The sequence below is a fragment of the Chrysemys picta genome, chromosome 1 (assembly GCF_011386835.1).
Source record: "Chrysemys picta bellii isolate R12L10 chromosome 1, ASM1138683v2, whole genome shotgun sequence".
NCBI lineage: Eukaryota > Metazoa > Chordata > Testudines > Emydidae > Chrysemys > Chrysemys picta.
In genome coordinates, this window is record NC_088791.1 from 299,376,507 (window position 1) to 299,389,246 (window position 12,740).

At 48.9% G+C, this 12,740-nt stretch overlaps 1 protein-coding gene across 10 annotated transcripts in view; it reads right to left on the bottom strand.

Annotated features, from left to right (window-relative positions):
• The window catches only part of INTS6 (integrator complex subunit 6), a 93,311-nt gene extending 92,723 nt beyond the window's left edge, over window positions 1-588 (bottom strand). For 9 of the 10 annotated variants that reach the window (XR_010597795.1, XM_065581250.1, XM_065581243.1 and 6 more), the window contains exon 1: window positions 34-519. Coding sequence is in view for 9 of the 10 variants with exons in the window: in XM_065581250.1 (XP_065437322.1) it covers window positions 34-144 (111 nt within the window). In the remaining variant the exon portion in view is untranslated. Of the gene's footprint in view, window positions 1-33 lie in introns of all 10 variants that reach the window. The other variant, XM_065581245.1, reaches the window with a different exon arrangement.
• Between the last annotated feature and the right edge of the window lie 12,152 nt (window positions 589-12,740).

Sequence of the window (12,740 nt, forward strand, 5' to 3'; positions counted from 1 at the left end):
TCTCTCGCCGCTTGTCGCAGGCAGAGCCGGTACCTTCATGAAAGTCTCTACAGCGCCTTTGGCTATGTCCAGATAGGTGGTGCCCAGATGGGTGCGCTGGTTCATGGAGGCGGACGTGTCTATCAGGAAGAGTAAGATGGGCATAGTGCGGAGCAGCAGCGGGGCCGGCGGCTACATGGACGGGGGCGGGGGGCAGACACGGGGGACGGGCAGTAGGAGCTGTGAGTGCTCTGCACCGGGAGGAGCGCCTCCCCGCCACCCCCCTCCAGGGAGCTGCCCTGCTCGCCTTTGTGTGAGGGGCCCGCTCGAGCCCTGCACGGGCTGCTTTATGAGAAGAAGGCGGACAGGGCTGCACGGCTGCTGCCGCCGCTGGCCCCCCTGTTGATGTTACTCAGAAGTTTCAGGCGGAGCAGCCGCGATCCACCCACCCCGGTACTTTCTCTCTCTGACTGAGGCGCTTCCTCGCTCGCAGCCCGCTTTTAAGGCAGCCTGGGCAGGTCGGGCGCCGCCCCTACAGGAACGTCCCCAAGCCACGTGACCGCTTCCCTGCCCCGCCATAGGACTTCCGACGACCCTTCATTAGCATATTTAAATCGTGGGGAAAGAGAAACGAGGCGGCTCTAGCCGTTAAGGGAAAGGCAGTTGATGAGCACGCGTTCTCGTGGTGCGCATGCGCGTTGCAGACGCTGCCCTGCCTCAGCGAGGGGGGGGGTAACAATGACATAGTAGCCCCGGCTGCCCTGCACAGGGAAGGAAGCAACCCATAGGAAAATGCTCAGTGGGGCTGGCTAGGCACTGTGGGGGGAAGTGGGGGCCCGCGAGAAGGGGGTGTGGGGAAGAGGGGGCGCGGGGAGGGGAGAGGGACCCCGCGGGACGGGCCGCGAGAAGGGGGGGGAGAGGGGGGCCCTGCGGGACGAACTGCAAGAACGGGGTGTGGGGGAGAGGGGCCCCGCGGGACGGGCCGCGAGAAGGGGGGGAGAGAGAGGGACCCCGCGGGACGGGCCGCGAGGAGGGGAGGCCGCGGGACGGGCGCGCGAGAAGGTGGGGGGGAGAGGGGGGCCCCGCGGGACGGGCGCGCGAGAAGGTGGGGGGGGAGAGGGGGGCCCCGCGGGACGGGCGCGCGAGAAGGTGGGGGGAGAGGGGGGCCCCGCGGGACGGGCGCGCGAGAAGGTGGGGGGGGGAGAGGGGGGCCCTGCGGGACGGGCCGCGAGAAGGGGGTGGGGCCCGCGGCTGTTTATAGTGAGGTAGTTCTTGGCCGTCAGGGAGGTCGGTACAGCGACCCGGTACGGGACCGGATGCGGGGAGCTGAGGACCCAAGGATCGGCTCGGGAGTGACCTGTGGGGACGGGGCCCCAGTGAGAGAACAGAGGGAGCCGCTTGTCTGCAGGGAGGGGGCCAAGCGGGCGCTGGAGGCCCGGGAAGCAGCAGGGCCTGTCGCGGGGAGCCGCTCGCCTAGCGACGGCCGGGGCGGTGACTGTGCGCTGGCCTAGTAGCTCGCTCGATCCGACCCCCCCACGACTCCCGAGTGAGTCACGGGGCGGCGCTTGCTGCTGTCTGCGAGCCGCTCCTGTTCCTGTAACGCAGGCGCCCAGAGCGTCTCCCTGGGGCTGCGGGAAGGCCTCGTTGGGATCCTGCCTGGCGGGGGCGGGCACAAGGGGTAGCCGGAACAGGGAGCGGGCGGGAGGCGTGCTCACGGGGGAGCTCCCGCTTGGCTTGAGCTACAGCGGGGGCTGGGACCGACGCCGCCCGCCCCCATTTCAGGGTCTGCAGGGACTGGGGGTGGGGGGGCGTTGCATTCTACGTGAGGAGGAGACTGTCTCATGGGAGGGTCAAGGGCGGAGGCTTTGCGGGGCGACTCCCCCATTGGTGTGGGGGAGGTAATTGCCAGGCATGGGGTGTTGCGGCCATGTGAGGGGGGAGGAGGAATTGGGACAGATGCTCTGTCTGAGGGCGGCGGGACACAGTATTGCAGTCTCTGGAGGAGTAGGCTGGGGCAGTTCTACTGTGTATCTTTCAGTGAGACCGGCTATACGTTCAGATTGCCACACCTTGAGACAGCATTGTATGCTTGGAGTGCTGTGGTTTTGACCTTAGAAGAATTGCACTTTTCTTCTGGTTGGATCCAGAGGTGCTAGAACTGGGGGTGCTGCATCCCTTGGCTTGAAGTAGTAATAACAACCAAATGCATGGTTTCTGCTTTTATCACCCCCATTATAAAAAAATTGTTCCAGCTCCCCTAGTTGGATCTGAAATGTGACACTTAACTTGTCCAATAAAAACAAAACTGCCACCCCACAAATCACTCAGGGCCTACTCAAAGAACTTCAAAAACTAGCAAGATTTTGCTCCCATTTAGTTTAAAGAAGCCACGGCTGTGCTATTTCTCAGGTTAGGTAGGGCCACAAGATCTGAGGCCAGGCCACAGAAGCAAAGATATGACACTTCCTTTAATTTAAAGTGGTGAGTTAAACTAGTGTTCATACCAGAAGTTTAAGGTAGAATCATAGGACTGGAAGGGACCTCGAGAGGTCATCTAGTCCAGTCCCCTGCACTCATGGCAGGATTAAGTACTTGCAACCCAATCTGTTTTGTTTAGGGTTTTTAATGTATGAACAATTGTGAATAGTGCACAGGCAGAACCATCTCAATTATAAACTGCCAGGGGCTCAGAGTGTGCATCTTACAGTTTGTCTAGTGGTGGAGGTTAGGGGGTGCATTTTGGCTAACCTCAGTCTAACCTCTTCTCAATCTTTCCTCAGTCAGTACTGAGGCAACCTAAACTTACTTCCAATAAATCATATACTGCTGGGGCTGCTTCCAATCAATCAGTGCAGGGTTCCCACCAGTATGCTGGACCCCTCTGCTCCCATCTCTTTCTCCAGCAATTGGGCCTCTTGCTTTTCCTTTCTATTCCCCTACCCTTAAAGAAGTAGGAAATCAGAGGTTTCTTTTCTCTTCTCACGTGGGAATTTAGCAACAGCTCAGGGGCTGCTCTGTTCCCCACCTCATTTTCCCTTCCTGTGAAAAATGTACTGGTTCCAGTTGATCTGCTCCCACCACTCCCAAAGAACTAGAAGCTTAGGAGTTGCTATGCTCCTTCCTTTCTTACCTCCAGAAAAGAAGACAGGAGTTCCCAGCCTTATTCAGCTCACTTCCCAGGCTCATTTCAAGGTAAAACATGGCTGCTTACTGTAACTGGTTCTTTGAGGTGTTTTGTCATAGAATATCAGGGTTGGAAGGGACCTCAGGAGGTCATCTAGTCCAACCCCCTGCTCAAAGCAGGACCAATCCCCAACTAAATCATCCCAGCCAGAGCTTTGTCAAGCCTGACCTTAAAAACCTCCAAGGAAGGAGATTCCACCACCTTCCTAGGTAACCCATTCCAGTGCTTCACCACCCTCCTAGTAGGAAAAAGTTTTCCTTACTATCCAACCTAAACCTCCCCCACTGCAACTTGAGATCATTACTCCTTGTTCTGTCATCTGGTACCACTGAGAACAGTCTAGATCCATCCTCTTTGGAACCCCCTTTCAGGTAGTTGAAAGCAGCTATCAAATCCCCCCTCATTCTTCTCTTCTGCAGACTAAACAATCCCAGTTCCCTCAGCCTCTCCTCATAAGTCATGTGCTCCAGCCCCCTAATAATTTTTGTTGCCCTCCGCTGGACTCTTTCCAATTTTTCCACATCCTTCTTTTGACTCGTATCCAGCTTCTCGTCCACTGTAACCCCTAAGTCCTTTTCTGCAGAATTGCTGCCTAGCCATTTGGTCCCTAGTCTGTAGCAGTGCATGGGATTCTTCCGTCCTAAGTGCAGGACTCTGCATTTGTCCTTGTTGAACCTCATCAAATTTCTTTTGGCCCAATCCTCTAATTTGTCTAGGTCCCTCTGTATCCTATCCCTACCCTCCAGCGTATCTGCCACTCCTCCCAGTTTAGTGTCATCTGCAAACTTGCTGAGAGTGCAGTCCACGCCATCCTCCAGATCATTAATGAAGATATTGAACAAAACTGGCCCCAGGACCAACCCTTGGGGCACTCCGCTTGAAACCGGCTACCAACTAGACATGGAGCCATTGATTAATACCCGTTGAGCCTGATGATCTAGCCAGCTTTCTGTCCACCTTATAGTCCATTTATCCAGCTCATACCTCTTTAATTTGCTGGCAAGAATACTGTGGGAGACCGTATCAAAAGCTTTGCAAAAGTCAAGGAATAACACGTCCACTGCTTTCCTCTCATCCACAGAGCCAGTTATCTCACCGTAGAAGGCAATTAGGTTAGTCAGGCATGACTTGCCCTTGATGAATCCATGCTGACTGTTCCTGAATACTTTCTGCTCCTCTAAGTGCTTCAGAATTGATTCCTTAGGACCTGCTCCATGATTTTTCCAGGGACTGAGGTGAGGCGGACTAGCCTATAGTTCCCTGGATCATCCTCCTTCCGTTTTTTTAAAGATGGGCACTACATTAGCCTTTTTCTGGTCATCCGGGACCTCCCTCGATCGCCATGAGTTTTCAAAGATAATGGCCAATGGCTGTTCAATCACATTCGCCAACTCCTTTAGCACCCTCGGATGCAATGCATCTGGCCCCATGGACTTGTGCATGTCCAGCTTTTCTAAATAGTCCTGAACCACTTCTTTCTCCACAGAGGGCTGGTCACCTCCTTCCCATACTATGCTGCCCAGTGCAGTAGTCTGGGAGCTGACCTTGTTCATGAAGACAGAGGCAAAAAAAGCATTGAGTACATTAGCTTTTTCCACATCTTCTGTCACTAGGTTGGCTCCCTCATTCAGTAAGGGGCCCACGCTTTCCTTGACTTTCTTCTTGTTCCCAACATACCTGAAGAAACCCTTCTTGTTATTCTTAACATCGCGTGTTAGCTGCAACTCCAAGTGTAATTTGGCCTTCCTGATTTCACTCCTGCATGCCTGAGCAATATTTTTATACTCCTCCCTGGTCATTTGTCCAATCATCCACTTCTTGTAAGCTTCTTTTTTGTGTTTAAGATCAGCAAGGATTTCACTGTTAAGCCATATTTACTATTCTTTCTACACACCGGGATGATTTGTTCCTGCAACCTCAATAAGGATTCTTTAAAATACAGCCAGCTCTCCTGGACTCCTTTCCCCCTCGTGTTATTCTCCCAGAGAATCCTGCCCATCAGTTCCCTGAGGGAGTCAAAGTCTGCTTTTCTGAAGTCCAGGGTCCGTATTCTGCTGCTCTCCTTTCTTCCTTGTGTCAGGATCCTGAACTCGACCATCTCATGGTCACTGCCTCCCAGGTTCCCATCCACTTTTGCTTCCCCTACTAATTCTTCCCTGTTTGTGATCAGCAGGTCTAGAAAAGATCTGCCCCTAGTTGGTTCCTCCAGCACTTGCACCAGGAAATTGTCCCCTACACTTTCCAAAAACGTCCTGGATTGTCTGTGCACCGCTGTATTACTCTCCCAGCAGATATCAGGTTGATTGAAGTCTCCCTTGAGAACCAGGGCCTGTGATCTAGTAACTTCTGTCCACTTAGATCCTGCTATAGATGTATACACATCTCATGTGTAAGAGCAGTCTTTTGACCACCAATATCGTGCATGTGTCCTGCACCATTACCCTGACCTTGCCTCTCCTGAAGATATAAATGAGTGGGTCCAACTGCCTCTTAGTTCCTTTCCCAGTATAGAATCCTAAATTTAAAGGACTCCACAGTAGCAGCAAAGAACTGTGGGTCCTGGGATCCATATGGACAAAACACCTTGTAATGCAAATTAATTATTTTTTCTTTTAATTTTTCCCCACTTAAATCTCACTGTAGGTGATTGGCTAGCAGCTATCTCCCTAAGGAGTTGGGTGCCACAGTAAGACTGTAGGCTTGCCCTACTAAATTGAGTATCAGAGCTAGTAACTGCAGCTAGAGAGTAATGTTGAGTAAAAGTATGTACTGAATTCCAAGTGGCTGCCCTGCAAATTTCTGATAGAGGGATGTTCATCAAACATCAAAAAGGTTGCTTGAGCCCTAGCTGCGTATGCTTTAATCTGAGGAGCTAATTTATTTAGTTTCCAGGAGATCTAATACAATCTGATATGCATTTCTAGCGTCTGTGGGTCAAAATAGCTTGCCCTGTAGACCTGTTCCTAAACACTACAGGTGTTCAAGGTGACTTTTGGAAGGGTCTTGTTTTGCGAAGGTAGTTCTATGTAGGTAGTAAGAGAGTCTTTTCAACAAGTCAGGCATCTGGAATTTTGCTTCTGCAGGAGTCAAAAGAAGTTTGGGAAAGAACATTAGGTGTATATACTGATCAGATGAAAGTCTGAGATCACTTTGAGTAAGAGCTTTGAGTGAGTCTTAGAATCACCTTGTCTTCGTGAAATATAGCGTAAGAGAAACCTGCCATTATGCTTCAATCTCAGTCATTCTTAAGAGAAGCCAACAAAAATGTTTTCTTGATAGAAATAGAGTGTAAAGCAAGAGAGGGCCAACAGATCTAGTCTGACCTGTGTGTCACAGGCCACTAACCCAGCTACCCTTGTATTGAGCCCACTAGCCTGGATTAGACTAAGGTACTATACCCTTCAGGAGATTATTTTGTGCTACAGGCAGAAAACAGGACGGACTGAGGTGCACCAATGCTTGCAACCCCTGCAGTGGCAGGGAATTGATTTGGTGAGATGTACCCACATGATCCTAGCAAGTGACTGATGCTGCAGAGGAATGTGCAAAAAAAGAGAAAAAAAGTCCCTGTCAATCTGATCTGGGAGAAAATTCCTTCTGAATCTCCAAAATGGCAATCCGTATGACCCTGAGGTCGTGTGAGATGATAAAGGAGCATGGTGCTATAGACAAAAATTGGGTTTCTCTGAGGGCCAGGAGCATCAAATTGAGCGTAAGAGGGTTATATTTCTAGTGAAAATGTGGATCAGATACTTCAGAAATGTAAAAGATGGTGCAAAAATACTGTGTGATCGCAAATTGGATGGTGATGGGCATATACTGCAGCAAAATATACCCTCCCTGAGCTGATTGAAAATCGTCAGTGTTTCAAGAAAAATAAAATAATCCAGAATAACAGGAATAGATATCTCCAACGATTGAAGTTGTTGCTGAGCAGCCCCAAATGAAAGATCTTGCCATTTGGCTCTATTAATTAGCCTTGTAGAAGCCTTTCTGCTCTGAGTCAAAATATCTTGTACCTCTCTAGAATGACTCCTGTGTACTGCACTTAAGCAGCTAGCATCCATGCTGTCAGATGTGGGGGTGATGGGCCTGGGCATAGGCACCAACTCCATGGGTGCTCCAGGACTAGAGCTGCCACCAACGGGCCCCTCCTTTCCCTTCCCTCCAGTGCCTCCTGCCAGTGGCAGGCCCCGCCGATCAACTCTTCTCCCTACCCCCAGTGCTTCCCACCCGCAGCAATCATCCATTTGGTAGCATGCAGAAGGCGCTGGGGGGGAAGGGGGAAAAACGGGGTGGGGGCAGGGGTGGGCAACGCATGCCCCAGATGCCGGGGAGTGGAAGGGTTGGGATCAGCCCCTTTGGGACACTGCACTGCAGCGTGGTGGACTAGCTGCTGCCTGAGAGCCTGGCGGGGAAGGCAGATTCCACTCCCGGCTCGGGTGCTGGGGACTGGAGGTGAGTGAGCCGGAGCCCCAACCCTGGCAAGTTTCTGGCTCCCTCAGCTGTGATCCCCAGCAGCCAAGCCTGGGAAGGGAGCGGAAGCCTCCTCCTCTCCAACCAGGCTCTTTCAGGCAGTTGTTGGGTTGCAGAGCAGCGACCAGGAGAGGCTGGTGTTAGAAGTTGCTCCCTCCTGCTCCCAGCCTGGGTTCCCTCCCTCCAGGGAGAGTGGCGGAATGTGCCGAGGGAGGGACCAGGCGCAGTCGGAGGACAGAGCGTCCACCTGCAGGCAACATGTGGCAGGGAGAGCGCGGTGGCCCTGGGCTGGGAGCAGGGGGTTGGGAGGCTGGCCAAGGGGGAACATGTGACCTCCCCGTTAGATCATGCCCCCCAGTATGGGGAGGCACCAGTTGTCTATGGGGTGCCCTCAGGGGAGAGGGCGGGAAGGGGTGGGTGTGGGGCTTGGGAGGAAGGGGTGGAGTGGAGGTGAGGCCTGGGATGGAGAGGGGGTTGAGCACCCCCTGGAAATCAGGAAGTCAGTGCCTATGGGCCAGGTGTAAGATTACACCATGATTCTCAAACAATGTCCAGAAATCATGCCGGTGCCGACAGTATATTAATGGGTCTTTGTCCTATCAGACTTTTCTGAGGACTCTGGAAATTAATGGAATTGATAGGAATAGACATCAGGTTTCTGTTCCACTGGATCATGAATGTATCCAAACGTGAGCCTGGGCTTGTGTCTTGTTGGGATTAAAAGTTGATACTTCTCCAGGTTGGTGGCAAAAACAATTCTCGTAGAACGCCCTGTTTTAGGAAGACTTGACTGAGGTCCAGATCCTCAAAGGTATTTAGGGTTCTGACTCCCATTGATTTCAATGAGTCACTTTCCTAAATACCTTTGAGTCAAGACTGGATTTGTAGAGATTCAGGCTCAGACCCTCAAAGAGCATTTTCTGCTGAATTGATCTGTTAGGTAGTTCTAAAAGTCTGGTATATGTACAGCTATGAGATTGACCTGATGTTGAATGCACCAGTCACATATAGTCCTGATAGAGAGGGGGATGATCTCACTCCCCCTTGTCTGTTGACATAGTGCAGCACTGTAGTGTTGTCTGTCAGGACTTGAATTGTGGTCCCTTGGAGGAGGGGTAGGAACGCTCTACATGGTAAATGTATGGCTGAGATCTAGATTTATATGTAGTTGAGTCTGTTAAAGGACCAGAGACCTTATGTCTGAAGATAGTCTGGGTGTGCTCCCCATCCCTTTTTGGAGGCACCCCTTACAAGAGTCGTGGTAGGAGATGGTGAGGTGAATAGGATGCCTTGGCATACTTTTCATGGGGCCTTTCACCAGAGAAGAGAGGATAAGACTTCTGAGGAAACTACAACCTGTAAGTTCATGCTGTGTTTTCTTGATAGACAAAGTGATTTTTAACTGCCCCATAAAAGGTTGAAGGTGAAGTCTGGCACATGGCATCACAAAGATGCAGAAAGCCTTGTGGCCCAACAGCCTGAGATGGGACATCACCAAAGACCTTGGTTGAATATGTATAGGGCCCTACCAAATTCACAAACCATTTTGGTCAATTTCATGTTCATAGGATTTTAAAAATAATAAATTTCATGGTTTCAGGTATTTAAATCTGAAATTTCACGTTATTGTAACCATGAGGGACCCGACTCAGAACTGGGTCATGGGGTGGGGGTCACAAGGATCTTGTAGGGGGATCATGGCATTTCCAGCCTTACTTGTGTGCTGCTGCCTTCAGAGCTGGCCAACGGGAGGGCAGTGGCTGGCCGGGTGCCCAGCTCTGAATGCAGTGCTACCGCCAGCAGCGCAGAAATGAGGCTCCACTGCTACTGGAGGCAGCGCTGCCTTCAGAGCTGGACTCCCAGCCCGCAGCGGTAGAGCTTCCTGCAGCCGAGGGAGGTTCCTGGAGATGGGTCTGACCCAGCTGAGAGAGCAGCCCGTGCAGAGGAAGAGGAAGTCCTATCCCTCCCCAACCTGTCCAGGACTAGCAGCTGGGGTGCCCTCAGCCCTGCCCTCAAACCCAGTGTTTGATAGTTAAAGGGGCCTTGGACTGGCTGTGTGTAAAGCGGGTTGACTACAGCACCCCTCTGACCATGGGGCCCTGGACGGTCATCCACCTGTAAGGCCAGCCCTGCCCTCCCCCAAAAAATTGATGGCCCCCCTTACCATGCCACCCTCACTTCTGCGCTGCTGCTGGTGGGAACGCAGCTTTCAGAGCTGAGCTCCTGGCCAGCAGCCACTGCTCTCCGTCTGCCCGACTCTCTGAAATACGGTATCACCTACAATAGCCAGATTTCACAGGGGAGATCAGATTTCATGGTCCGTGATGTGTTTTTCATGGCCATGAATTTGGGAGGGACCTAGATAAATAGATTTGAGAATTGGTGGAGTGTGGTACAAAATCTGGCCTGTGGGAAATAAGATCTTGCTGACCCCAAGCTGAGAAGTTAATTTTATTGTTTGAGTGGGAGTGAGAGTGGATTTGTCCTGATTGATTCTGAGGCCGACCAAGAAGAGGTGGCGAACCAGTTATACTGCATCAGTGACCTATTTTGGAGATATGCCTCAAATCAGCTAATTGCTGAGGTATGGGTGAATGTGGAGTCCTTAGAGTCAATCAGGGACTTCGCAGAGGAGCTGCAATGAATAACAGGCAGTTTGAAAACACACTTGGCGCTGTGGGAAGACTGAACAGTAGCACACTGAACTAATAATACATGTGTGCCACTATAAAAGAAGTACTTTCTGTGAGCTGGGTGGATTGACAGATGGAAGAAAGCATCCTTAGGTCAAGAGTTCTGAAGGAATCTTGGGGGATCTAGGGAAGGAATTATGAATGCTAGAGAGACCAACCTTGAACCTAAAGTGATGGATTAATGTGTTGAGTCATCTGATATCTAGAATGGGACACCATCCTCCTTTCTTTTTTGGGATAAGGAATTAATAGGAGTAAAACCCTTTGTTGTTGTGGAGAAGAGGGTACCCTCTCCATTGCACCAAGTTGTAGAAGGATATCTGCCTCTTGCTTTAGTAGTATCTTGTGAGAGGAATATCTGAAAAGGGACAGGAATGGAGGCGTTGGCAAGGACTGAAATTGAACTGAATAACCTCTGTGTAACAGTAGTTCTAGTTCAGGCATCAAAGAAAGAAAGATGATTGCCAAAAGGTGGAAGGAAAGGATATAGGTCCTTTTAGATCAGTCTATGTCTTTCGATCGTGATATCAAACTTTCTAATAGGGCTGTCAAGCGATTAATCGCGTGATTAAAAAATTAATTGCGTGATTAAACAATAGTAGATTACCATTTATTTAAATATTTTGGATGTCTTCTGCATTTTCAAATATTGATTTCAATTACAACACAATACAAAGTTTACAGTGCTCACTTTATATTTATTTTTATGACAGATATTTGCACTGTAAAAAAGAAACAAAAGAAATAGTATTTTTCAATTCACCTAATACAAGTACTGTACTAGTGCAATCTCTTTATCATGAAAGTTGAACTTACAAATGTAGAATTAAGTACCAAAAAAAAACCCCTGCACTCAGAAATAAAACAATGTAAAACTTTAGAGCCTACAAGTCCACTCGGTCCTACTTCTTGTTCAGCCAGTTGCTCAGACAAACAAGTTTGTTTACTTTTGTAGGAGATCATGCTGCCTGCTTTTTTACAATATCACCTGAAAGTGAGAACAGGCATTCACATGCCACTGTTGTAGCTAGCATTGCAAGATATTTATGTGCCAGATACACTAATGATTCATATCCCTTCGTGCTTTGTCCGCCATTCCAGAGGACATGTGTCCATGCTGATGATGGGTTCTGCTTGATACAATCCAAAGCAATGCGGACTGATGCACGTTCATTTTCATCATCTGAGTCAGATGCCACCAGCAGAAGGTTGATTTTCTTTTTTGCTGGTTCGGGTTCTGTAGTTTTGGAGTGTTGCTCTTTTTAAGACTTCTGAAACACACTCCACGCTTCATCCCTCTCAGATTTTGAAGGCACTTCAGATTCTTAAATGTTGGGGTCAAGTGCTGTAGCTATCTTTAGAAATCTCACATTGGTACCTTCTTTGCGTTTTGTCAAATCTGCAGTGAAAGTGTTCTTAAAATGAACAACATCTGCTGAATCATCATCTGAGACTGCTATAACATGAAATATATGGCAGAATGTGGGTAAAACACAGAGCAGGAGACATACAATTCTCCCCCAAGGAGTTCAGTCACAAATTTAATTAATGTATTATTTTTTTAATGAGTGTCATCAGCATGGAAGCATGTCCTCTGGAATGGTGGCCAAAGCATGAAGGGGCATATGAATGTTTAGCATATCTGGCCCGTAAATACCTTGCAATAACAACTACAAAAGTATCATGTGAATGCCTGTTCTCACTTTCAGGTGACATTGTAAATAAGAAGCGGGCAGCATTATCTCCCGTAAATGTAAACAAATCTGTTTGTCTAAGAGATTGGCTGAACATGAAATAGGACTGAGTAGGCTCTAAAGTTTTATATTGTTTTGTCTTTGAGTGCAGTTATGCAACAAAAAAATCTACATTTATAAGTTGCACTTTCACAATAAAGAGATTGCACTACAGTACGTGTCTGAGGTGAATTGAAAAATACTATTTCTTTTATCAGTTTTACAGTGCAAATATTTGTAATAAAAATAATATAAAGTGAGCATTGTACACTTTGTATTCTGTGTTGTAATTTAAATCAATATATTTGAAAATGCAGAAAAACATCCAAGATATTTAATAAATTTCAATTGGTATTCTGTTGTTTAACAGTGCTATTCAAATGCAATTAATGGCAATTTTTAAAATCACGGTTAATTTTTTTGAGTTAATGGCGTGAGTTAACTCTGATTAATTGACAGCCCTACTTTCTATCTACCTCTGGTCAAGTGTTATATGAGCTTTAGCAGTAGATGAAGGCAAACTTTTTCTTCTCTGATACTGAAGTCTTTTCTTGGGAGGTTTCAAGGCCTTTTGCTGGTAATTTAATATGGTGAGGTTGATCTTCATCTGGAAAAGATTAGAGGTCTAACCTGTTTCCTTTTGTGTGCTGAAGTGTAGAGACTTAAGAGATTAAA